This window comes from Eulemur rufifrons, chromosome 16 (assembly GCF_041146395.1).
Source record: "Eulemur rufifrons isolate Redbay chromosome 16, OSU_ERuf_1, whole genome shotgun sequence".
Classification (NCBI taxonomy): Eukaryota; Metazoa; Chordata; class Mammalia; order Primates; family Lemuridae; genus Eulemur; species Eulemur rufifrons.
Window position 1 is genome coordinate 87,499,299 of NC_090998.1, and position 25,523 is coordinate 87,524,821.

At 56.7% G+C, this 25,523-nt stretch overlaps 2 protein-coding genes across 4 annotated transcripts; one reads left to right on the forward strand and one right to left on the reverse strand.

The window, feature by feature from the left end:
- Window positions 1-1,848: 1,848 nt before the first annotated feature.
- PICK1 (protein interacting with PRKCA 1) lies at window positions 1,849-18,383 on the forward strand. Of its 3 annotated transcripts, none has more exons than XM_069489263.1 (13): window positions 1,849-2,077; window positions 2,340-2,437; window positions 3,496-3,607; window positions 8,136-8,264; window positions 10,238-10,304; window positions 11,584-11,673; window positions 13,846-13,899; window positions 14,437-14,499; window positions 14,993-15,126; window positions 15,510-15,602; window positions 16,298-16,348; window positions 16,955-17,099; window positions 17,590-18,383. In XM_069489263.1, the coding sequence occupies exons 2-13, from the start codon at window positions 2,397-2,399 to the stop codon at window positions 17,862-17,864; spliced, it is 1,254 nt and encodes a 417-aa protein (XP_069345364.1). In that variant the 5' UTR covers window positions 1,849-2,077; window positions 2,340-2,396; the 3' UTR covers window positions 17,865-18,383. The 3 variants fall into 3 exon arrangements, with proteins under 3 accessions (XP_069345364.1, XP_069345365.1, XP_069345363.1); XM_069489264.1 differs by having other exon boundaries at window positions 1,849-2,024; XM_069489262.1 differs by having other exon boundaries at window positions 1,992-2,175.
- Window positions 18,384-19,532: 1,149 nt separating this feature from the next.
- Window positions 19,533-24,021, reverse strand: SLC16A8 (solute carrier family 16 member 8). Its single transcript, XM_069491316.1, has 4 exons — window positions 23,808-24,021; window positions 22,973-23,116; window positions 21,897-22,742; window positions 19,533-19,846 (listed from the first exon to the last, which is right to left on the reverse strand). Exons 1-4 carry the CDS (start codon window positions 24,019-24,021, stop codon window positions 19,533-19,535), a joined length of 1,518 nt encoding a protein of 505 aa, XP_069347417.1.
- Between the last annotated feature and the right edge of the window lie 1,502 nt (window positions 24,022-25,523).

Consider the following 25,523-nt stretch of genomic DNA (forward strand, 5'->3'; position numbering starts at 1 on the left):
GGACCAGCTCCCTAAAATTGTTTTCACAGATAACTAGGGGAATCCCAGATGGAGATGACTACCTCTTAGGGTACAGCCTACTGCCCTCATCAGTAGGGGCGTGGCAGCGCATCAACATGTGCTTCACAACCTATCCATACCCTTGGAAATGATGGCGAATGAAACTGCATTAGCAAGAGCTGCTCAACAACAATCTTGGCTCAAGTGGTTCTTGATAATCGCATTGCTCTTAACTACATTTTAGCAGAACAAGAGTGTGTTTGTGTTCATTTTGCACTTATATAAATACCTCTACAGAAGTGGAAACACATGTTGATAAAGTTAGACAACATGTTTCACAGTTGCAACAGGTTAACAGAGATTATCTAGCAATGGGAGATTGGTTCTCAAGACTATTCTCTGGATTCCTTAGGATACTCGCTCTATTTTTTTCAGGGATCTTGAAATTTAGCCTATCCCTTTCACTACTGATTTTTGCGATTTATCTCATTACAAAAATATTAATTAAATGTGGACTACAAAGTTGTTTCAAAACAACAAACAAAAACACTCAAGTAAGGGAACTAGAGACATTCAATCATTCACCTATGACTCTTAAGTACTTTGAACAACAGACTCAAAACTTTCATTCCTCTTACCCCAACTACGCCCCATCTCAGCAGGAAGCGGCTAGATGGATGGATGCCCTGATTCCCCAAGACTGAGGAAGGAATGAAGAAAAGGGTAGAAATTGAAACAGCCTCCATAAGCAAGAAAATGTTTTCTCAATAGTGCTTTTAGTTACCTCATATTTCAAATGAATTTTCAGTGTTGACATTGTAGCTGGGGCTGACAGCTCTAAGTGGCCCTGACAGTGAGTTTTATGTCAGCTCTGGTAGCTTAGCAGCTACAGTCTCAAAATAGGCAGAAAGTAGACAGAGAACTCTTGGTAAGATTTGCTGACCAGAACTCTGTAACTTTCTGTTGCGCTGATGAATTCTCCTTTGAGTTTCTTTCCCAGAAATGGCAGAACCTCCTGCAGCCACAAGATAATTACAAAGGCTCACACCACCTGTTTGTTCAAAGAACATAAGATGAGCAATACCCCACCACGAACCATGCCCAAAGACCCACTGAGCCTGTGCACAAGGCTGAAAGAATGACCACTATCAACCCCTAGCTCATTATAATACTAAAATCCCCGTCCTGGGAGAGACTTATCCGCCATTTTTTTATCCTGGGACATGTGTACGAGCATGATTCCTCACTGTGCTTGGGTGCCCTGCGCTCCACCAAACACACAGTGATGCTCACTCCCCTCATGGATTATTCATTTCACCTGCAGAAAAACCTCCCGACACTGTTGGTTGGGGAGGTGGATTTGAGGCAGTTCATACCTCCCCCTCCCAGCAGGCGGGTTCACTTAAATAAATCCTTTCTTCCTTGACAATCCTCGTTGTCTCAGTAATTGGCTTTCTGTGCAGCCAGCAACATTGAACCCCTTTGTGGGTTCATTAACACTTTCCTAGTCTGCAAAACTGGGATTGGGCTGGGATCTCGAAGGGGCCTTCCGGCTCCGACACTGTCACTCTAGTAGAGGAGACACCAGCTTTTCCCAGGATGAAGTGGCGAAGGTGAGAAAGGGAAGGTGTCGGGGTTTTCAGTCCATTGAGCTTCACCGGAGGTAACCCCAGCTCAAGGATGCTTTCGTTTCCATGGCAGCCGCCCGGCTGGCGTGGTCCCCAGCGTGCCGATGAGGAATATGGGAAGAACACTGCCCTTCTCAAGATGGCGGCGGCGGCAGGGCGAAGGGCGGGGATAAGAGCTGTCAGCCTGTCCAGACCTTTCCTCTGTTTCCGCCTTTTCGTGCTAATGGCGAACTTCCGCCAATACTTGTTCTCGTTCTTGGTTCTGAGAGTCCCGGGAGCCGGGGAAGAAAGGGTTGCCTGCAAGGATTGGGACACATACCCGCGGGGGAAGGCGGGACTTCCGCATTTCGCCGGAAGTGATGTGATAGTCGCGGCCACCGCCAGGTGGAACGGCAGGTGGGTTCAGGTGCCAGCCTGGTCCGGACCCGGCTGTGGGACCGACGCTTCCGGTGAGCGACAGAGGCAGCTCCCAAGGGCCTGGAGACCCGTGGGGCGGGCTCTGGGATCTGAGCCTATCGCCCTGGCCTGGAGTCCCCCCCTATACCTAGTAAGAATCACCCAGCCCCGGACCCTGGAGACTCCTCCACCCCCTTCTAGAGGGGAGGAGGAGGGCCCTGCTGTCTGGGATCAAGGGTGGTGGGGGAGGGGTGGGGTTGGCATCTAGGCACTTGGGTTCCCTAAACCCTACTTTCCTTTCTCTCCCGGACCCAGTTCCCCATTCCACTACCGAGCTGGGCAGTTAGCCAGCCCACTGCAACTCTTGGAACCATGTTTGCAGACTTGGATTATGACATCGAGGAGGATAAACTGTAAGTATTTTGTTCCCCCAAGTTCTGGGAGTACAGATCTCCAGGTCTTTCATTTCCTTGGACTTTCTAGTCCCACAAACTCTTGCTTTTCAGTGGAGAATCAGGTGTTGTACTGAAGCAGAAATGGGCCCTGCCCTTCCAAGGGCTCACCATCTGTAGGGGGCTGTGGATGGATTAACAGATAATTACAGTTCCGTGCCATAAGAGTGCTAATAGCATGCGATGGGGAGCGCAGAGCAGATGGAGCAGTGCTTCTGTTGGCCTCGTCAGGGAAGGTTTCACAGAGGAGGTGGCACTTGAGCCAGGTTTGGAAGAATGAATAGGAATATCATAAACATATCTTCCTCCCCAGCATAGATAATTAGTAGGACAGATTTTCAAAGATTGGATCTGTCTACCCATTAGAATATATCCTCCCTCAGAGCAAGGCCTGGATCCAGTGCCTTTCTGTGTCCTCACAACTTAGTAAGGTGCTTAACATCAACAGGTTGTTAGCGGATGTTTTCTGAATGAATGAGTGAATAAAGGAGAATATTTACCATAAAACATCAATAAGTGCTAATTTATAGTGAAAACTGAGAGGTAATTGAGTAGTTGAGAGATGAGAGGTGGATAGTTTGACAGGGGGAGACTTTCTGGAGGAGGTGGCCGTGGTGTTCCACATATGCCTGAGAAGGTGACAAGGGCAGAGCCTGGCTCGAATCTCAGAGGTGGAAAGAATGAAAGGGAAGAGGGACCTATTTTTATGGAATGCCTCCCATGGACGGGGTTGGTGTTAGTGCCTTCTGTGCACATTCTTATAAGAACTCCTCATTCCCATTTTATGGATGAGGAAATTGAGATGCAGAGAGGGTCCCATAGCTGATAAATGGCAGAGCTGGAGTTTGATCTCACTTCTGTGTGACTCGAAGAACTGTGCATGTTCCAGCACGGACTGCTGTGGTTCTGGCCGACTGAGGAGGAGAAAAGGCTGCGCAGCACGTGGAGCCTCTGGAGGGCCTGTCCCCTCCAGTCATCCTTCCTCTAGGAGATTTAGCCTCATTTGCTTCTCTTTCTAGTGGAATCCCTACTGTGCCTGGGAAGGTGACCCTGCAGAAGGATTCTCAGAACCTGATCGGGATCAGCATTGGAGGAGGGGCCCAGTACTGTCCCTGCCTCTATATCGTCCAGGTATTGGGTGCTTTGGAGGTGGGGGCAAGGTCCTGAATGGGGCAGCTACCTTCCTACTTAGGCATGGCAAAGGCAGGTTCATTTCTCCACTCTGCGGACATGGCTCCTTCTCATTCCTAAGGTTTGACCCCCTCAGAAAGCCTTCCTGACCTTCTGCACTGTGTAGCTCTGCCCTGTTTTCTCTGCTATTTCAGCCTCTTCTTTTCCTTCTTGGCATTTATCACCATCTGTAATCATTAGCTCATTACTTGTTGTCTGTTCATCTGCTCTATCAGACACTCTGCACTATGAGGGCAGGGCCCCAGTTTGCTTTCTCACTGCAAACCAGTCAGCACCAGGTGCAGTGCCTGGCATATAGTGGACATTCAGGAAAAATGACTTTAATGAATCAACAAAACTGGCAGCTTTGGGTAATAGCCCAAGTAAAGCATCTTGGGAAGACTGTGAAGTAGTGATGGCCTGAATTCAAATGCAAGCTTCCTTGCTTACTAGCAAGTTGGTTAACCTCTCTGGGCCTCAGTTTCATCACCTGGAAAGTGGGGGTTTAACATATGTAAGCATAAGTGTCTCTGGGTTCTTGTGAAAATTCAATAAAATGACATAGCGCATTGCCTGGCACTTAAGAAACACTCAGTGAGTAGTAGCTGCTGTTAGTTTTCTGGCAGCTGTGCATTTTCCCAGATGTTCTGCCAGGGGTCATGAATAACTTTATGGTTCCGTGTAGAGGAAGCTGCACCGGTGATGGTCTGTCAGATGTTACTCAGGAGTGGGGACAGGCCTGCTGGGAGGCCTCCTTCACTGTGTGGCTCCTCAGGTGAGGGGACCTGTCTGTAGCCTTGGAAGGACCTGTTCTAACCTTTGAGCTGAGTAGCCATTGGTGGCAGGTGGGAAACTGTCATCTCTGTGAAGATCCTGCAAAGGAGTCACTTCTAGTCCTCAAAGACAGACATTCCCAGGATCCGGTCTTCCCTCTGCTCAGGTTCTGCCTTAACAAGCAACTTGGCTCCTCTGACCAGGAGGCCTTAGAGAGGCCTCCCGCAGGCCCGGTCTCCTTGCCATGTGCCTGCTCAGCCTCTCTGCCACCTCCTGCTCCCCACCTGTTAGAGGCCTAGGGGGGCAGGTTTGCTTAGTTGAACTGTGATTATAAAAATAATAGAATTGATTTTTTTAATTCAATTTTGTTTTTATCAAAGTGTCATGTCACTTGCTACTTACAAGTCCAGAGCATTAAAAGGCCTCTGTCAAATAATAGTGATCCACTGCCCTACCCTTTCTTACCCCCGCCCTGATGACACCCTGCTCCTGTGTTCTCTCTCTTCTCTTTTTTTTTTTTTTCAAATTTTTGATTGTGGTAAAATACACATAACATAAAATTTACCATCTTAACCATTTTTAAATGTACAGGTTAATGGTATTAAATACATTCATAATGTCGTGCGACCATCACCACCGTCCATCTCTTTTCAATCTTGTAAAATTGAAACTGTCCCCATTAACACTTAACTCCCCATTCCCTCTCCCCGCAGCCTCTGGCAACCCCCATTCTACTTTCTGACTCTACGAATTTGACTACTTTAAATACCTAATATAAGTAGAATCATATGGTTTTTGTCCTTTTGTGACTGGTTTATTTCACTTAGCATAATGTCCTCAAGTTTCATCTGTGTTGTAGCATGTGTCAGAACTTCTTTTTTAAGGCCGAGTAATATTCCATTGTATGGATATACCATGGTTTGCTCACCCAGTCATCTGTCAGTGGATTCTTGGGTTGTTTCCACCTTTTAGCTATTGTGAATAATGCTGTTATGAAATATACAAATCTCTCTTTAAGCCCCTGCTTTCAGTTCTTTTGGGTGTATACCCAGAAGTAGAATTGCTGGATCATATGGTAATTCTATTTTTAATTTTTAGAGGAATCACTATACCATTTTCCACAATGGCTGCACCATTTTACATTCCCACAAACAGTGCACAAGGCTTCCAGTTTCTCCACGTCCCTGCCGACACTTGTTACTTTCTTGGTTTTTTGATAGTAGTCGTTGTAATGGGTGTGAAGTGGTATCTCATTGTGGTTTTAATTCGAGTTTCCCTAATGATTAATGATGTTGAGCATCTTTTTATGTGCTTATTGGCCCTTCGTATATCTTCTTTGGAGAACTGTCTGTCTGAGTCCTTTGCCCATTTTTGAATTGAATTGTTTGGTTTTTTGTTATTGAGTTGTAGGAGTTCTTTATATATTCTGGATATTAATCCCCAAATATGTGATTTGAAAATATTTTCTCTCATTCTGTAGGTTGTCTTTTTCTCTGTTGATAGTGTATTTTGATGCACAAAAATTTTTTTTTTTTTTTTTTGAGACAGAGTCTCACTCTGTTGCCCGGGCTAGAGTGCTGTGGCATCAGCCTAGCTCACAGCATCCTCAAACTCCTGGGCTTAAGCAATCCTCCTGCCTCAGCCTCCCGGGTAGCTGGGACTACAGGCATGTGCCACCATGCCTGGCTAATTTTTTCTATATATTTTAGTTGTTCAGCTAATTTATTTCTGTTTTTTTAGTAGAGACGGGGGTCTCGCTCTTGCTCAGGCTGGTCTTGAACGCCTGAGCTCAAATGATCCGCCCACCTTGGCCTCCCAAGTGCTAGGATTACAGGCGTGAGCCACTGTGCCTGGCCCTGATGCACAAATTTTTAAAAAAATTTTTATGAAGTCCAGTTTGCCTATTTTTTCTTTTGTTGCTTGTGCCTTTGGTGTAATATCCAAGAAATCGCTGCCAAATCCAATGTTGTGAAACTTTTGCCCAGGCTTTCTTCTAAGGATTTTATAGTTTGAGCTTTCACATTTAAGTCTTTGATCCATTTTGAGTTCATTTTTGTGTATGGTGCTAGGTAAGGGTCAACTTCACTCTTTTGCACGTGGAGATCCTTTCTTCCCAGCATCATTTGTTGAAAAGACTTTCCTTTCCCTATTGAATGTTCTTGGCATGCTTGTCAAAAATCGTTTGACCATACATGTGAGGGTTTATTTCTGGGCTCGCTGTTCTATTCCGTTGGCCTATATGTCTGTCTGTGTGCCAGTACCACGCTGTGTTGATTACTATAGCTTTGTGGGAAGTTTTGAAATCAAGAAGTATGAGACCACTGACTTTGTTCTTCTTTTTCAAGATTGTTTTGGCTATTTGGGGGTCCCTCAAGATTCCATATGAATGGATGAGTTTTTCTATTTCTATAAAAAATGTCAATGGGATTTTGATAGGGATTGCATTGAATCTGTGGATTGCTTTGGGTAGGACTGACATCTTAACAATATCAAAGTCTTCCAATCCTTAAACGTGGAATGTATTCCCATTTATTTATATCATCTTTAATTTCTTTCAGCAATGTTTTATAGTTTTCATTGTACAAGTCTTTCACCACCATTATTGTGTTTTTAGGGTGATTCTGGAAGGTAAAGGAGAGAAATATTCATCTTAATTATTTCTTTTTTTCTTTGTGACGACATATACACACTATAAAGCATTCTTTCCACAGACTTTTTGTAGAAAATTTAGCAACTAAAGGCAGAGGGAAGACAACGTCAGAATCACTGCTGACAATTTTGGTGTCTCTCCTGGTAGTTTCTTTTTTGGATATAGTTTTGTGTTCTTGTGTCTGTGTCTACACCTATGTAGCCTCCTTTCCGCTTGTTGTAAGTATCACCCGGGCATCTGATGTCTGGGAGACACACCCGGCCTCACCCAGCTGGTGAGTGTGGATCCCGTTGAGGGGGTCACCTTGGGAAAGGGGCTCATAGACTTGTGGGGCTCTTGCTCAGGGCGGCCCTGGGCTGCTCTTTGGGGACCTATGTGAGGTGCAGGAATTGACAAGAGGTGCTTGGGGCTCTGAGTCAGTTCAGATTCAGAACAGCATTGTTGGAAAAACCTATTAAAGAATTCACTTTGGTGGACCAGATGCTTATGTGGGTGTGTGAGGTTTGGTGGATTTGACATGAGAAAAGAAAAGCCTGATCAGTTCAAGTTTACTAGCTATTGTGTCTTCCTCCCCCTCCCCCAAGAATGTGGGGTCATCACCACTGTCCCTTGCCCTTCACTGGTACCACTTAAGAGACCAGCGGGTAACGACACCAATCGGATATCAGACTGAGGTGGGGGGCGGGGGAGGGGATGGGAGTATGCCTACACAATGAGTGCATTGCGCACCGTTTGGGGAGTGGTAACACTTGAAGGTGCTGACTCGGGAAGGGGGGGTGGGGAAGGGAGGGATATATACCTACATGATGGGTGCAATACGCACGACCTGGGGAACAGACACGCCTAGAGCTCTGATTTGGGGGGAAAGGCGGTACAGGAGCAACGTATGTAACCTGCAATTCTGTATCCCCCATAACAAGATGAAATAAAAAAAAAAAAAAAAGAGACCAGCGGGTAGAGATGAAGAGAGAGCCAGGTGTTGGTTGGGTAGAGGGATGACTGTCTCCCCCAGGTTTCACCTCAGTCCTCTGTTTCCTTCCCCCAACCCTCCTCACACATCCACAGGTGTTTGACAACACCCCGGCTGCCTTGGACGGCACGGTGGCGGCTGGCGATGAGATCACCGGTGTCAATGGCAGGTCGATCAAAGGGAAGACTAAGGTGGAGGTGGCAAAGATGATTCAGGAGGTGAAGGTAAGGGCTGTGGGGGCCCAGGGCGGCCACACCCACTTCTCAGGTGCCAGAGGCCCCCAAAGCCTGGAAGGGGGGGTTGGCCCTCGCTGTTCCCCTCCTCGGCACATCAGGGTCAGGGTCACGCTGCAGCCTCCCTTGGTTTATCCATCGTTCATTCAGTAGATACTAATTGTGCTCCAGGACTTGTGCTGAGCCTTGGCGAGAGAATGGGCAGCAAGACTGCAAGGTCCCTGTGAGCTCCCAGGGGAGATGACAGACTCAGAACTGTGCCTCTGGGCAAGCCAGTGTGTCCCCAGTCTGGGCTGGAGCTGAAGCTAAAGGGCCAGGGTGAACCCACTGGGGTCAGTAGACACCAGTCTTGTCAGCCGGCCTTGCTGGCCTGGGAGGGCTGCGAGGGAGCGAGGCGCGCCCCTCCCCACCCCTATGGGAACTCGCAGTCCACTGGGTCCTCCTAGGCCCACAGATGCCCAGGGACCCCTCTCTCAGGCCAGCTGGTCTGTCCTGTAGACATCACACACTGCCTGCTCCCTGCTCTCCCGCGACCCCTGCTGCTCCAGGCCAGGGCCTCTCCCCACAGGGACCCTCCCTGGATGGCAGGCAGCATCCTGGCCAGCCTGGAAGCAAGTGTGCAGCCTTTTTGCCATTTCCTAGAGATGTGGCTGCTGGTAACTCTTGGGAAAGCGATACAGTGAAAGAGCTAATGTGAAGGAGGCACGAAGCCATGGGATGGTTTAAGTCTCAGAGGCAAGGGTCCCAGCTGCGGACTGTGGCCAAGTGTCTCAGCTTCTTCACCCCGGCCATCCACACCGCTCCGCCTCCTCCCTGGCCCCGCCTTCATCCCCTATGTCGTGGGGACCTGTTCCAGCTGCTTCTCCACCCTCTCCCCTGTATCCTCCTGGCCTGCTCCCGAGTCACCCCCTCCCCCTGCCCCTCTCATTCCTTCCTGCAGGTAGCAAAGTCCCGATCCTGTAAGTTGTCCCGCCAGAGCCCCCTCTAGCTGTAGGACAAACCAGGGGCTGGGGCTGGGGCTGCGTCTCAGCTCTGTTGTATAAAAGGAAGCTACAGGGTTCGTTGAGACCTCAAACACCACTCCACGTGGTTAGGGTATCACTGTCCTGGGCATGACCTGTTGGGCAGAGGAGCTGATCTTGGAAAATAGTCACAGGGTGCTCCACTCTGGCAGAGTTGGGCTGTGTGTGCCCCCCTCTCCAACATCCCCTCCCCTCCCCGCCCCTTCTCTGTGTCCTCTGAGGCTTGTCTCGAGCCGGCCCCTCAGGTTGCCCATGAGGACGGGAGCGTAGCCTTGGTTCACCCAGGAATTCCCCAGCTCCCACGTTTGGGTGCTGGGCAGGGATTACTGTCCCAGCTGCCAGTGTCCCGAGGGAGAAAGCGATCTGCTGTGGTCGCAGAGCCGACCCAGAGCCTGGGGCTGACTCCCACTGCTGTGCCCTCTCCTTACCCGACAGCTGCTGTCTGGGCAACCCCTGCCCAGCTCCCCCCACCCCCCAGCACACTCCGTGTTGCATTCTGGGGAAGCGGTTCACCCCTGACTCTCACTGCGATGGCTCATTTTGGTTTCCCTTCAGGACTCAATTTTTAAATCCTGTTTTATATTTGGATAGACTCTGTCCTAAATTCAGGGGCCTTTAGTTTGCAAGGACGAGAGTGACCCCGGTGGCCTCACGTGGTCAGGGAAGTCTTCTCGGGGGAAGCACACACCTTTGCCCAGAGGCCCTCTCCTGAGCAGTTGCTAGAATGCACTTTGTGTGACTCTGATTCGCACCGGCCTCCCCTGCTGGACTTGAGCCCTGTAGGGTCGCTCCAAAGGGCCACGTCACAGACCTCAGCCCAGCCCCTTCATCGGGCTCCGGGTTCTCATGACCTGCAGATCCCAGGGTCCACAGGCCTCGCCAGGGGAAGGGGCTTGGGGTCCAGGAGACTCTGTCACAAGTCTGCCTGTGCTGCTCTTCCAGGGGGAGGTGACCATCCACTACAACAAGCTGCAGGCGGACCCCAAGCAGGGCATGTCCCTGGACATTGGTAAGCTGGGCCAGAGCAGTAGCGTCCCGGGGTTCCACAAGCCCCCCAGCCCTTGTCCTCCCCTTATGACACTAGCATCGATAGTTACGTGGCTGTGGGCTGACATTTTCTGACCAAGCAGATCTGAAAGGCCTGGGAGGACCTGGGTGTGCTCCCCTATGGCTGTTCCTGGACCCTGTCCCTGGTTTCTCACCGCCCCGTGTTTCACCTCCAACTCCACCCCCTTGGCCACCTCCTCTGGGATCTTACTGCCCCAGGGTTGTCCTTCGTAGGCCAGCCCCTCTGCTTACTGTGGCCCAGGTCCTCTCCCTTGAGTCAGGGAGTGCAGCCAGCCCTGGCCTGGTGCCTCGTGCCCCCTGCACAGCCCCTCCCTACTGGCCTCTTTGCCATCGCACCCTGGGAAGACTCGAGGTCTGAACAGGCCCCAGGCACTGGGCAGAGGTCAGAGGCCAGCCCTTCTGCACACGGCATGCCCTGGGGCAGGCTCCCCCACGCTAGAGCGGCTGGGCCTTGGCTCTGTAGAAACTTTAAGACTCAAGAGCTGGACAGTAGCTTCGAGTCCTCTGGACCAGCCTCACACTACGGATCAGAGCCTGAGCCCCAGAGAGGGCTCTGTGGCCCCTGGTGAGCACACACATCTCTCAGCTCCCGAGTCCAGCGACCCTTTTCCTACATCCTGGGCCAGAGCCGCCACCTCGGGGTTTCTAAGGAAAGGGGCTAAAGGCAGACTGACTCTGTCCTGGGGGTTCTTTCCCTAAAACCCTTTGGTTCCAACCCAGGTCCCTTTCCAAGGACTAAACCAGTCATGTACACTCACTGAGACTGGGCTCTGAGGCCTGTGGTCATTGATGGTGCCCATCGCTTTGACATAACCAGCCCAGGCACCGACCCTCCTCCTCCCCGCTCCTGCGGGACACCCCAGGTCCTGATGTGGGAGGGAGGAGGGGAAGAGGCTCTCCCTGGACACCTGGCAGCCTGTGTCGAGCCTGGGCAGCGCTAGGCCCTCAGCGCTACCACTAGCCGGTGTCGTGCACCAGGCTCTTGCTCAGTCATTTTGGTCTCTTTTCGGGCTCCCAACACCTCTGTGGAGTAGGGGTGAATGGGGCAGGGCCAGCCCCCTCTCCACTGGGACGCTCCCCGCTTCAGAGCCACCCCCAGCACCAAACCCCAGTTCAGCCCCTTCTGTCCCCTGCTGGTCGCTCCCTGTGTGTCCTGATGAGGCTGGGGGCACGGGTGGCCTGGGGGCCGCTACAGACTCTCCTTTCTCACCCGGCCCCAGTGTTGAAGAAGGTCAAACACCGGCTGGTGGAGAACATGAGTTCAGGGACTGCAGATGCCCTGGGCCTGAGCCGGGCCATCCTGTGCAACGGTGAGTCCGCTCGTCCCACCCACCTCTGGCCCCGGGGACTCGAGCCCACGCTCGAGGGGGAGGGGCACCACAGCTGCCCACCACGCAGTTGTGTGCCCCGCTGGCTTGGCCCTGGCCTCTGCCTGTGGGGCCAAGTCACCATCTCTGTGCGTCCCCAGAGGCCTCTGTAGCTCCCACAGAGTGCCCGCAGCTGTCAGCTGGGCCGTCCTTACAGTCAGTGTCCCCCAGGTCACAGATGAGGAAGCAGACTCAGAGTGGGGCGGTGCCTCAGCCCCCTGCCCGGGTTGTGCCCACCCCAGCCCTCACTGCCCACCTCGCCCGCCTTTCTCCAGGAGGTGGCGCTGCTGCCCTTGTCTCAGCAGGGCCTGCCCAGGGTTCTGGAGGTGGCTGCCCAGGCGCGGGTTGCAGGGGCACATAAACGCACATTTACACACACACTGTCACACATGCGTGCACAGCCCAGCATGTGTTCTCTCCCTGGGGTGGCCAATAAAACACTCGGTCCTGCTCCTGCCGTCGCCCGCCTGAGTTTATAAATAGCAGCAGCTCGGCGGTGTGCGTGGGGGGTGGATATAAATACCTATAGAAATTGTAGGCTCAGCTGGGCACGCTGGGCACGCTGGGCGCTATTGGCTAGGGACGTGGGGGTGGGGTCTGAGCCTGTTCCAAATGGTGCACAAAAGTGGTGGCTGCTATTTTCAGCCTCTTGGTGCCTATAAATCCTTGTTACTGTAGTTACCAGTCGTTGAGATGAAATTAGAACTGGTTGTTGTGTTTTTCCCCCTAAACCTTGCAATTTCCCCAGCCTTAAATAGGGTTTCTAAAATTGAAGCTGTCATGATGTCCCATGACCCAGCTAAAAACAACAGCACGACGCTTACGTGGCTCCTTTCCTGCCGGCTGGCTGGGTGCTGAGGCACCGGAGAGGCAGGGCCTGGAGGCCACTGGGTGGCCAGAGCCTCCAGGGGCCTCCGAGGTGCTCCCTTGCCCCATAGCCCACCACAGCCACCTTCCCTGCCCAGAGAAAGGCCCAGGCTCAGCCTCTGCTGCTCGCCTCTTGTCCTGCTAAAATCCCCTGCCCAAGTCAGCAAGGAGACTGGGGCAGGGAGCACCCTAGCTTGGACAGTCCCTGCGGTGTGACTTGGGCAAGTGGCTTTACCTCTCTGTCCCTTTGTTTTCTCTGTAAAATGAGAGTAGTCCCTGCCTCAAAGGCTCAGATTAAAGGGCTGACATGTGTCCAGGGAGCCTCCGGCAGGTCTGGCGCCAGCGCAGTAACTCAGTAAGTCGCTGCAGCTGGTGCTAGTAAAGCCCAGGCCCTGATCTGGGGGCCCCCTGCTCTCCAGTTGTCCCTAGTGGGGAGGTGTGTATGTACCGCACCTTCACGGGATAATGTTCTGTACAGAGTCGGCAGCAGCCTGGGAGGGAGAGCTCAGCGTCAGCTCATCGCCGCCCTGGCCCCTAGTCTGTCCCCATCGCGCCCTGCCCCGCCCCCATCTGGAATGCCTGAGCCATCCCTGGTGATCAGCCTCCTCCCGTTAGCAGCAGCCCTACCTCACCCCTGAAGTCCTTACTGTCACACTGCTGGTCATGGCCCGGCCACTGGTCTGTCTTCTGTTAGACTTTGAGCCTTGAGGGCAGGACTTGGGTGTCACTTGCCACAGTTGTGCCCTGGGCCTAATGCTGTGGCTAGCACACAGTAGGCACTTAATAAATGCCAGTTCAGCCAATGAATATGATCACCAAGGCCTTCCCCCAGTGTGAACCCTTCTTCAGAACCTTCTGGAACTTCTCCCCTCCCCAAATCGTGTTCTTCCTGCTGAGCTGTCCATGTGCTTCTCCTGAGTAGCGGCTGCCTCTGGCCTGCGGTAAAGTTAGGCTGACCGCCCTCTCCTGCTGACCTCCGCTGCCTTCCTCCGTGGCTGTGGGCAGGCGAGGCTAGAGGTGCGGGAGCCTCGAATGCCGGGCAAGGGCCTTCTGCCGGCCGTGGGGAGGGCCCAACCATTTACAAACGCCTCTGAAGCCAGCCGACCTGAGATGCCAACCCCCTTGCATCCCTGTCCTGATCCTGGTTCTCTGGGGCTGCCTCTCCCTAAGCCTCCCTCGGCTCCCTCTTCCTCCCCCACGGCTCACCGAGACCCCTGACTCCCTCCCTCTCTCTCCGGATCCGCACAGATGGGCTGGTGAAGAGGCTGGAGGAGCTGGAGCGGACCGCCGAGCTGTACAAAGGTGGGGGTGGCCTAGTCCCGGCACTGGCTCTGCCTGGGCAGCCCTGCTATCAGCAGAGTGGCAGTGGGGACACTGGCCTGTGAATTCTAGCAGCATGGCCATTAAGCATTCTTAAGAAGACATGCTTTTTTCTGAATTTAAAAATAATTCATACTGGGAACACTTATTCTATTTTATGGAATGAAGTGTTGCCCAATTCTAGAATCACAAATAAAGCCAATTGAGATCTTTAAACTTAAGAAAAATCATACCCATAAAAATTCTAATAATAGCATGTGGAGATGCAGTGAGAGCCCCAGGACCCGTGCTCGCCCAGGTGGCCCCACGGAGGCCCCGCGCCCCGTGTGCTGCGGAGTCCTGACTCCCGGCTCCCATCCGATGGGGCCCCTCACCTTCACCCCTGGGCCCCAGCGGGGCTGTGGGAAAAGTCAGCGGACCAGGACCCAGTGAGGGCCTCAGGGGTGGGTGGCTGTTCCCTGGGCCAGTGTGGTCCCTGCCATGTGTCCCCATCCCACATCACTTGGGTCTCTCCCACAGGGATGATGGAACACACCAAGAGCCTCCTACGGGCCTTTTATGAGCTGTCGCAGACCCACCGGGGTAATGGCATCCCCCATACCTGCTGTGTGACCCTGTGCCTCTCTGAGCTCAGTACCCCCTGTCTGATAACCCATTCCTCCCTGGGCCCCTTCTCACACCCATGCAGAGGGGGTCAGACCCATGGCATCTGGCCTCGGGCCAGCCTTGTGCTGGGCGTGGTCCTAGATGCTGGGGTGTAGCCATGGTGGGCCAGTGGGAGCATCTAGGTCAGTTGGCCTTTGAGGCCACAATAACGGGATGTCCGGGCCTGGCCTGCCTCCTTGCACTGCCACTGACGGTGCATGAGACCCTTCCTAATACACGGTCATATTTCCCACAACTCCTGTGGCTGGGCGGGACAGAGGGAAGGGTCACACAGCTCCCTCCGTGCTCCCCTTGCAGCCCTTGGCCTCCAGCCTGCCAGGCCCCCTGCCCTGCGTCTCCCCAACAAATCCCTGGCTTCTCCATTAGGGGGTCAAGTAGGGGCAGCCTCCAAGGCAAACTTGTCATGCAGCCTTTGGGGACGTGTTCTCCGTGATTGGGGTGCGGGAGCCCCAGCCAGCGGCCAGCGAGGCTTTCGTGAAGTTTGCCGACGCCCACCGCAGCATTGAGAAGTTCGGCATTCGGCTCCTGAAAACCATCAAGCCGGTAGGTCCCGTGGAGCACGCGTGTGTCCAGCACGTGAGGGTAGGGAGGGGACACGTGGCCTGCAGAAAGGGTCCTACACTGGAGTCAGAACGCCTGGGTGCAGGCTCTGGCTTGGTCACCTACACAGCTGACCGTGGGTAAGTCGCTGTGCCTCCTTGGGCCCCAGCATTGACCTCTAGGCTGGTTTCTGGCCCTGGCTCTGCCACTGAGTAACAGCTTGCTCTTGGCCTGGCCTTAGTCTTCTTATCCTTGGAATGGACAAGGCCTCGGGGAGCACCCTCTGCTTCTGACAGTCTGAGTCCACTAGAAGGGGTGACGCATCAGTGCCATTGTTTGTCACCCTGGCACTGCTGCCTGTGACATCCACCCACCCTCCCCGTCAGATGCTGACGGATCTGAACACGTACCTCAACAAAGCCATCCCGGACACTCGCCTCACCATCAAGAAGTACCTGGACGTGAAGTTCGAGTACCTGGTGAGTAGTCCCCAGGCGTCAGGCCCGCTGGGGAGAGCCCGCTCGAGATGTGCCCCGCTCCTGTCACCCACACCGTGGCAGGCAGGTCTGGGCCAGAACGTCCGTCATGTCTGATGAAGGATGTGGGACCGGGGGCCGGCGGAGGTGCAGCCTGGGCCCTTCCCTGACTGTGCTTGGGATGGGCAAGCTCTCCCTCCATCACTCTGACCCCTTGGGATTTTTTGTCACGTTTAACAATTGGTTAGACTAGGTCAGTGGTTGTAAAGTGGGTGTCAGTGGGTGTTAACGAAATTTACATTTAAATGATAATTCTGTGGTCAGAGGATTTGAGAAAAGCCCCATTAAGCAAGTCAGGGTTCCTTTGCTGCAGGCCTTCTCAGAGCCTTTGGGAGAGCCATGTGCAGTTGAGTGTTCAAGGGTCTTTCTAAACTCCTTTGACCATGGATCCCTTTTTTCCCAGAGCATCTCTTGGGACTTGAATTTGGTAACCCCTGGGCCTCTCTGAGCATGCGTGCCAGCCTCTCCCGATGTGTCCCAGCTTATCCCAGCTCGGGGGTTGCGGGACCAGGAGGCCTGGCCTGGCTGCCCCCCTCTGGGTGGGCCCAGCTTCCTGGGGTGGCCTGGGGGAACCACATGGGGGGAGCTGGGGACACCGGGGTGGACTGGCCACGCTGACAGCTTCGTCTGTCCCCCAGTCGTACTGCCTGAAGGTGAAGGAGATGGACGACGAGGAGTACAGCTGCATCGTGAGTGTCGAGGGGGGGCACACACCTTCCCGCCCCTGCCTCGCAGAGCCCCCGAATGTCCTGGGTCTGCCAGGGACAGCAGGTGGGTCAGGCCAACTGGGAGAGACCTGGGGGTTTAGTCGGACTCTCGTTCCTGGAGAGTTGGGGCCACTCACCCCCACCCCAGTCCCTCTGGGCCTCGGGTGCTAGCAGCTTGCGTGGGCCCACGCCCCACGCCTGCTCCCGGCCTCGGTCCCCCGCAGTTAGTAAGGCTCTTACAGGGAAAAGCTGACTTTCTTTACTTCTAAGAGGCACTTTTTATTTTTTAAATTTTTAATATTTTTGCTGTCAGGATCCGTCTTGTGGCCAATGTCCATTTATTTAATGTGGCAAAGGTTTGGGATTTTTGTTGTTTTTTTCCAAGCTCCAAAACTATTATTACTAAGTGCTGCTAACGGTTGCTGGCATCTTGGAAATCAAAGCAGCAAGGTGGCTTTAGAAAATGCAGTGCGGGCGCAGGGCTGTGAGTGGGGGAGGGGGTTAGCGCCACAGCCTTCCTGCCCCGTCTGTCCCTGCGCAGGCCCCCCTGTTCCGCCCAGGGTCCCTAATGGGCTCCCCCTGCCCCAGGCCCTAGGGGAGCCCCTGTACCGAGTGAGCACAGGCAACTATGAGTACCGCCTGATCCTGCGCTGCCGCCAGGAGGCCCGCGCCCGCTTCTCGCAGATGCGCAAGGACGTGCTGGAGAAGATGGAGCTGCTGGATCAGAAGCACGGTGAGCGCCGCGGGTGGGCGTCGGGGACCTGAGGGCCACGAACTACCTTAGTTCTTATGTGGCCCTCGGTATGGGGGGATACCATCTTCTCCCCATTTCAGAGATGGGGAAACTGAGACCCAGCGAGGTAGAGAACCCACCTGAGGTCCCAGGGTCCCCAGACGCAGGATGTAAAGCCTGGCAGGAGCCCACCCACCTCCCCATGGCCCGGCCTGGATGGGGCTGGCCCTGTGCTCTGGGCTCCATGGGGTGTGGTCCCTATCCACGCACCCTACGGCCTCCTCCATTCCCTGAACCGGGAGCCAGGAGGCCCGGGTTCTCCCGGGGTGGACAGTCATTGCCTCTGCCCTTCCCAGGGCATGAGGGGTCAGTGAGGTGCCAAGTGGGAAGCCCAGTGGGGAGAAGGTGGGCCAGGCGGGCTCGGAGGGTCTCCTCCGCAAGGCAGGCAGCCACAGCCCATTGGTGCCTGTCCCCTGCCCTCCCGCTCCAGTCCAGGACATCGTGTTCCAGCTGCAGCGCTTCGTGTCCACCATGTCCAAGTACTACAATGACTGCTACGCGGTGCTGCGGGATGCTGACGTCTTCCCCATCGAGGTGGACCTGGCGCACACCACCCTGGCCTACGGCCCTAATCAGGACGAGTACATGGACGGGGAGGACGAGGAGGAGGAAGAGGAGGAGGACACAGCAGCTGGAGAGCCGTCCAGGGATGCACGAGGGGCTGCTGGGCCCTTGGACAAGGGTGGAAGCTGGTGTGACTCCTGAGTGCCCCCATGGGGTGTGGCTCTGGGGGGTAGGGTGAGCGGGAGGCTGTGCATGGGAGTGGGGGCGGGGCTGCCGCACAAAAGGGTGGCGCATAAAGGCCTGCTGGCTTGGGGCCCCTGCCTCCCTGCTCCTCTGTCCTCACACAGCTAAGCTGGGCTCCTGCCCAGGAAAGGCACCGGGGCCACGGCCTGGGCCCTGGACACTGGCGCCTACCCCCACCCCAGCCAGAGGGAAAGCCTGGTCTGTGGACCTGCCTTAGGAAGGGGAGAGAGGGCAGACAGGAAGAGGGGTTGGAGGTGGCAGAAAGTCCTGGACTTGTTCCTTGTGGGCACTTTCACGGCCCCGCCCCTGGAGCTGCCAGGGTGGACAGCTGAGGTTGGCGCCACCCTCGCCTTGTCCCAGACTGGCCCGCCCAGCCCACACTCACACCTTGGCGGCCTTTATTTATTCTGTTCCCCAGCCCAGCCACTTCTCCGGCAGAGGGCTGGGCACTGGGCCTGTATCAAATAAACACAAACCCAACCGAGCAGTCTGCGCAGTGGCCTCACCCCCTCGCCTGCCTCCCTGGTCACGAGGTCGGGGCGGTATCTATTGACAGCTCCCCTTCTGTATGTCATTTATTCCTCACCGCTGCCCTGCGAGATCAGCACTGTTGTCCCCACTACAGCTGGGGACACGGGGCTCAGAGAAATATCTTGCTTAAGGCCACACCACATATGGGGACACAGTGGGATCTGAACTCAACCCCGCCAGGTCCTGAAGACTGGCCTTTGCCACCTGCCTCCCAGGCCTCCTGCTTCCTGGGGCGTTTGTAGCCTCCCTCGTCTTTGACTGCGGGGGTGACAGTGGTAAGGGGAGTGTTAACTCCAGGTGCACCAGGACACCTGAGTTTATCCTCTAGAGGGAGAGGGGCCCTCTTAGGAGGGTGAGGGGACGCAGATGCCTCGCTGAAGGCAGCAGGGCCAATGCTGTCACTGAGCACCTGGCCCCCACGCGGTCCCCAGCACGCCACGGGTGGAGTCCAGTACTCAGCCTCCAGCGTGCAAAGGAGGAGACGGAAGCAACACCAGGCCATGTTTCAACCCCACCCTGCCTGGGGACCTGTGCTCTTTGTCACAGGCAGGCCCCCTGCCACCGAGCAGCTCCCAGCCTGGAGCCCTACTTGCTGCAACCATGCGTCCCCTCTGCGGGAAGCTGCAGAGGGCAAACGGGGCTGAAGCCAAGCGCTGTGCCCTCCCAGCCCCGTCTCTAGGCTGGGGACGCTGCCCCCACCCTGCATGTGTGTGACACTTCCACACCCAATGCTGCCCAACTCAAGGCCAGCTTAGGGGGCCCTGGGGAGAAACTTCTAACTCCCTCCCAGCCCACCCTAATTCAGGTGGCAGCCACGGCCTGGGCAGAGGTGCAGGAACAGAAGCTTCGGTCTTTGAGCGCAGCTTTATCAACTCTAGTCTCCTGCAGATCCACGGCAGCCTCGCTGACCGGGCCAGGGCCTGGCAGGGCCGCCAGGCGGGTGAGGAGGGCAGCTCCCCAGACACCTGGGGACCCCACTGGAGCCCAGACATGGTCCCCAGGAGTGACCACCTCAGACCAGCCTCCCAGTGTGCTAGGCCCTCTGAGACAGGAAGCCACATTCCCAAGTCACTGGGCCACCCCAGTGCACCAGAGCTACACAGACTCGGAGGCCAGCCTTGGCTCTGCCTCCACCTCTGGTTCTGGGGACCTGACCCTGGGGCTCAGGACCTCCAGGGCCTCCAGGCTGCCAGGTTCCTCAGGGGCGGGGAGGGGCTCAGGGTCCCCTTCGGCCTCAGCTTCCTCAGTGTCACTGGCCTCACCCTCGGTGCCTGGGCCTGACAGGGCATCCTTAGAGCGGCGCAGGCAACAGTTGGTGGCAACAGCCATGAAGATCCCGGCCAGGGCCACCTCAGAGCCAGCCAGGTAGAAGATGATCTCGTAGTTCTTCAGAGCGTCCACTAGGCGGCCTGTTGGGAGGGGTGGGGGGTAAGGGCCTGCTGGGGCTCCCCCTTGCCTCCCCATACCCCCAGATAAAGGGTGGCACTGCCCTGTGGGGCTCACGGGACACACACACACACACACACACACACGGTCTTTATTCATACTCTACAGATGCAGAACCCCACACTGGTTCTGCAATGTGAAACCTTAAAAATGTCACTTGCCTTCCCTGGACCTCAACTTCCTAAGTGATGTGGGGCTTCTGGTTAGGCACCCCCTCCACCCTCTGATTCAGCCCCACAGTGTGCTGCGACTTGCTTGGCAGAGGGGATCTGGGGTGGCAGTGGGGAGGGACACTAGCCTTAGGTTGCTTTCCTGGGGCCACCAATTCTTGCCCTTGCCCCAGGGCCTCAGGGCCTGGCTCAGCCCTCCCGCCTACCTTCACCCACACTCCTGGCCTCCTGCCCCTTCCAGGGGCCCATGAGCACCCCAGAATTAGCATCAGCATGGGCTGGGAGGCAGGGCTTGGGGCCGGTACCTCCTATTCCCTTCTCTGTATTTTTGGAGGTTTCTATCATATGCACATATTACTTTCATCCTCAGGGAAATTTTTTTTTTTTTTTTTTTTTTTTTTTGTTGAGACAGAGTCTCACTTTGTTGCCCAGGCTAGAGTGAGTGCCGTGGCGTCAGCTTAGCTCACAGCAACCTCAGACTCCTCGGCTTAAGCGATCCTCCTGCCTCAGCCTCCCGAGTAGCTGGGACTACAGGCATGCGCCACTATGCCCGGCTAATTTTTTCTATATAGATTTTTAGTTGTCCATATAATGTCTTTCTATTTTTAGTAGAGACGGGGTCTCGCTCAGGCTGGTCTCGAACTCCTGACCTTGAGCAATCCACCCGCCTCGGCCTCCCAGAGTGCTAGGATTACAGGCGTGAGCCACCGCGCCCGGCCCTCAGGGAAATTTTTAATTGGAAATGTTTTCCCCCAAAATGTGGTTCCTCCGTGGGTTCCACCCTCCCTTTGGGGCATTCTCACCCCAGGTGCCTTCTCTGCCCATTAGATCACCCAGGGTCACACCAGAAATGGAAGTCGGGCCCTTGGGCTTCTGGGTGGGTTGGCTTTGTGGCTTCTGGTGGTGGCTTTGAGGGCCATCCACACACTGGCACAGGGGCTTTGCAATTCTCACTGGGTCAGGTGAGGTGACGCTTGATGAGGGCACTCAGCTGGCCCACCCCTGGAGGAAGGATGGGCAGCTTACCCCATCCCAGGTGCAGCCCCCGCCTGGCAAAAGTGGCCTCCCCGCCATCCCTCCATCCCACGGCCTGACCACAGCCCTCTCCTGCTCAAAGGCAGGCTCCCTGCTGTTTCAGGATAACCCAGCAACCCTGGGAAGACCCTGATGCCCACCACCCTCACCTTTCCAACCTTAGTTCCTGCCTCATTTGTGTAAGGACACAGGCCCCAAGCAACCCCCAGGGCTGTTCATGCTGTGCCCTCACCTGTGGGGCTCTGCCAAGAAGCCCTCCCTGACCAGCCTCATGATGGCGATTTCCTAAGGGTGACTGTGGTGGTGATTCTGCTCCTGCCCCCAGGTCTGGGTCCCCAAAGACACTGTCCCTATCCTGGTGACCCCTAGCGGCTGGGGACACTAAAGCATTCAGATACCATGTTTCAAAGGTGTGGGCATTTAGCATCAGGCACACCCAGGCTCTAATTCAGGTACTGCCACTTGTGCTAAACCTCTGTGCCTCAGTTTCCTCATCTGTAAAATGAGGATAAGCACCTGCACTTCCCAAGGCCTTTGTGCCAATACGTGAGTTGGCCGACGGGGCCAGCTGTCAGTGTTGGTTGGTTTCTTCCTGGCACCTTCCCTTGCTTCTCTGACCCCTCCCAGAGCTGGTGGTCCCAGCTTGGGGGAGGGGCTAATTGGCCATGGAGGGGAGCCCACCCACCAGGCTGTCTCTGTCGATGAGTCCCTTCCCCCACCCCTGGAAGTTCCATCTGGGACAGGAAGGGGGCTTCCCTTAGACTAAGGGGCACTAGGCCTCGCCACCCCCTCCTCCTGCGAAGCGCACCGGCGGAGGGCGGTCCGATGAGCACGGCCACGGCCTCCACGAGCAGCACCAGGCCCAGCGCGCTGGGGAAGCGGGGCGCACCCACGGTCGCCATGAGCACCTCGAACTGCAGCGCGCCCACCATGCCGTAGGAGAGGCCGAAGGCGATGCAGAAGGCGACGAGGGCTCCGTAGGAGCGCGCGCGCGCACTGCTCAGGTCCGTGAGCCCGTTGGCCAGCAGGGCCAGGCTGAAGAGATAGGGCACCCGCGGTCGCAGGCGCGCCAGGCCCGCCAGGGCGCCGCACGCTGGCCGCGCCACGATGTCTACGAAGCCCACGATGGATAACAGGAAGGCGGCGTCGGCGTCAGGCACGCCCGCGTCCTTGGCGTAGTTCACCAGCAGGATGGCGGGCACGAAGAGCCCGAGCGCCATCAGGAACTTGGTGACCGCGTACACCACGAAGGCGCGGTCGGCACACACAGCCACGTCCAGCAGCCGCCGGCGGGTGCGGCCGCCAGGGGGCGCCTCGCGCACGCGCAGCCCCTCGCCCTCCGCCTCCGCGTCCGCCTCTCCCGCAGAGTCCCCCGCCAGGTCCCGGGCGACGGCCCCGCGCGGCGGTGGCCCCGGCCCGGGCGGCGGCCGCATGACGGCTCCGCACGCGCAGCAGTGCAGCAGGAGCCCGCCGAGCAGCAGGAAGCCGCCGCGCCAGCCGAAGTGCTCGAGCAGCTGCTGGCCGAGAGGCGACAGCACGGACAGGAACACGGGGCTGCCCGCCGCCGCCAGCCCGTTGGCCAGAGGCCGCCGCCGCTCGAAGTACAGCCCCAGCATGATGAGCGACGGCTGGAAGTTGAGGGCCAGGCCCAGGCCTGCGGGCGAGGCGGCGCTGGAGGCGGCGCGGTGCGGGGCTCCCGGGCGTCCCTCCCAGCCCCGGGCAGGAGGGAGGGGCCGCGCCCGGCGGGGCGGGCAGACCGGAACCGAGCCAGGGACTTTGAGGACGGCCCGTCGTGGGGAAACTGAGAACAGGTCTTGCGGCCAGGACTCCCGAACACCCCCTCCACACACACACCGCCGCGGGGAGAGCAATGGGCGCCCTCACCTGTGAGCACCCCAGCCGTCAGGTATACCTCCAGGAGGCGCGTAGCGAAGGAAGCTAGGACCATGCCCGCCGAAGCCAGCAGCCCACCCGCCAGCATCACTGGGCGGCAGCCAAAGCGGGTCACGAGGATGCTGGACACGGGGCCTGTGGGCAGGGCAGGGTCACCACCCGGTTTGGGCCAATCTCCTCTGCAGTGGACGTGCCCCAGATTTTGCACCTCCCAGCCCTAGAAGACGGTCTCCGAGGGGTAATTCCCCGCTCAGGGACCAGAGAGGGCAGTGTCTGGGCAAGATCACACAGCTCAGGTGGGACAGATCAAGGAGACAGCGCCTTGTCGAGGGGGAGGGACGTTTCCTAGCCTGGAGCACCATCCCCCCATGCCCACTCCTGAGAACCTGGACCCAAAGCAGGAGGCTTCCACTCCCCCCTCCCCCCGCACAGCCTGGACTCCCTGCATCGTTCCTCCCCGGGCCGTCCCCCCACTGCTCCCAGGATGAGATCCCCAGCTCGTCCCCCCCTCCACAGGCGGTTAGGGCTGCCTGCCGGGAGGGGGGTTGCTTATTTAGATTCACTGTCCCCACCTGTAAAATAGGCGGGTGTGGGTCTGTTGGCGGGACTGGTGGGGCCCCGCGCACTGGCCACCCTTGCATGACAGCCACCTGCGCTGAGCTCCATGTCTGGCCGAGGTCCCCTTCCAGCCCTCTCCTCCCCTCTTTCTGGTGCCGGGGTTTCCGCAGGAAGGAGGGGTTTCCGTGCCCGCTGATGGTCTGGGGCATGCTCAGGGGGTCGGGTGTCTACTAGTTCGGGATCTCGAGGGCCGGGCGGGGGCGCTGACCCGTGCCGTAGAGCATGGCCAGCATGATGGAGGACACCCAGGCCGTGTCGCTGTAGCCGGCGCCGAAGTCGCGCATGAGCGCGCGGAAGAAGACGCTCACGGCCTTGGGGAAGCCGTAGGCGAAGCCGGTGACCACGAAGCAGGCGCCCAGCACCGCCCAGCCCCAGCCGCCGTCTGGGGGACCCACGCCCCGTCGAGGGCCGCCAGCGCCCATCGCCACTCTCTGCGGGAGGAGGTGGGTGACAAGAGAGAGCCTCTGGGTCTGTAACCCAGAGAAGGAGTGGGATGGAGACCCACGTGGGGAAACTGAGGCATGGACTACCCACGGGAGCCCAGCTCAGGTCATGGAGCCAGAAGGGGAAACTGAGGCAGGGACCTCACCCAAAGTCTCCCTGTGCGGTGAAAGATGAGGGAAGGATAATGGTGGGTCCCACCTGAGACTTGACTTCCCAAAGGCTCCCTCTGGAGGGCATTTCTCACCTGTCAGGACCTAGCGGTGGCGGAAAGGGTGCAGGCAGGTGGAGAGCCGCAGCCAGATTGTGCTGGGAGGTGTGCCTCAGGACGCCAGTGTCCCCCTGTATGTGTGAGGGTCTTGGGACAAAGGGAGCAAACCCCAGGGGGACGGATGCCGGCTGCAAAAGGGCCTGTGTGAGGGAGGTTTTCCTCTTTGGCTTTGCAATATGTTCCTAATTTTTCTCAATGATTGGGAACAACTGTCGTCATCAGAACATTAAGGGGGGGGAACCACTTTCGACAGAACGTTAGCAGGGGAGCTGAGCTCCAGGTCATCCCAGCTCAGCCATGGATTTGCTCCATGACTTGGGCAGGTCCCCTGGCCTAGCTGAGCCTCAGTTTCCTCACCTGCAAGATGGGTGATTGGGCACCCCCCAGGCCAGCTGGGAATCTTGTGGGGAGGGGCTGGGGCTCTGGCTCCTGCTAGACAGGTGGGGACCTCAGGGGGTACTGGGAGAGAGAGCTTCAGCCCTCCAACCCCTCCATGCACAGAGAACGGCTCCAAAGTCTCCTGGAGCTGCCCCCGGGGGTTCTCTCAGCAGCCCGTGTACCTCAGAGCCAGCATGGACCAGCCCAGAGCTGGGGCAGGAACCCAGGGCTCCAGGCACAGCCTCCTTCTCTCCCACGGCCCCGAGCTCCTGGGGTCTCCCTCCTGGCACCGTGTACTACCGAGACCCCCCTCCCCAGTGGTGTCTGGGACTCTGCCCCTCCCCTACTGGGACCAGATTCTGGCTTTTCCTGTCTGTTGGCCTCTCGTCACAGCTGCAGCCACTTGAGGATGGAGACGAGAGCGTGGCCCCTGGCAGCCTTTACCCCCCCCACTCACCTGAACCTGCCTCGTGGGTCTGGGTTTCGGGCCTCACATCGCCCCAGGCCTGCAGGGAGGGGCCGCCAGGGCAGCCCCCCGGGAAGCTTACCCTGATGGGGGCTCCGTCTCCAGCTTCCCACCAGCCTCTGGATCAGCCACCTGCCCGACTCCCGCCTGATGCTCCCCCTCTGGGGCCTGGGGCTTAGAGCGTTTCCCCTCCCCCACCCCACCCAGATAAGAGGCTTTGCTTAGGAGGGGAGAAGAAACAGGGAGGACAGGGCCAGGCCCGGCCTCTGCAGTGGGGCTCCCGTCCAGTCTAGGGATAGGACAGCCCGCCACCTCCCGGAGCCCCAGGCGAGGACACGCAGAGCCCTCCCCAGGGAGGTCCTAGTCTG

Excerpts from the sequence above, each read along its gene's own strand:
- PICK1 (XM_069489263.1), top strand. The coding sequence starts at position 2,397 with ATGTTTGCAGACTTGGATTATGACATCGAGGAGGATAAACT. Across the intron at positions 14,500-14,992 it reads GCTGTCGCAGACCCACCGGG|CCTTTGGGGACGTGTTCTCC; the intron begins GTAATGGCATCC and ends CTTGTCATGCAG. Across the intron at positions 15,603-16,297 it reads ACGTGAAGTTCGAGTACCTG|TCGTACTGCCTGAAGGTGAA; the intron begins GTGAGTAGTCCC and ends TCTGTCCCCCAG.
- SLC16A8 (XM_069491316.1), bottom strand. The coding sequence starts at position 24,021 with ATGGGCGCTGGCGGCCCTCGACGGGGCGTGGGTCCCCCAGACGGCGGC. Across the intron at positions 23,117-23,807 it reads GGCCATGCTCTACGGCACGG|GCCCCGTGTCCAGCATCCTC; the intron begins GTCAGCGCCCCC and ends CCCTGCCCACAG. Across the intron at positions 22,743-22,972 it reads GACGGCTGGGGTGCTCACAG|GCCTGGGCCTGGCCCTCAAC; the intron begins GTGAGGGCGCCC and ends CCTCGCCCGCAG.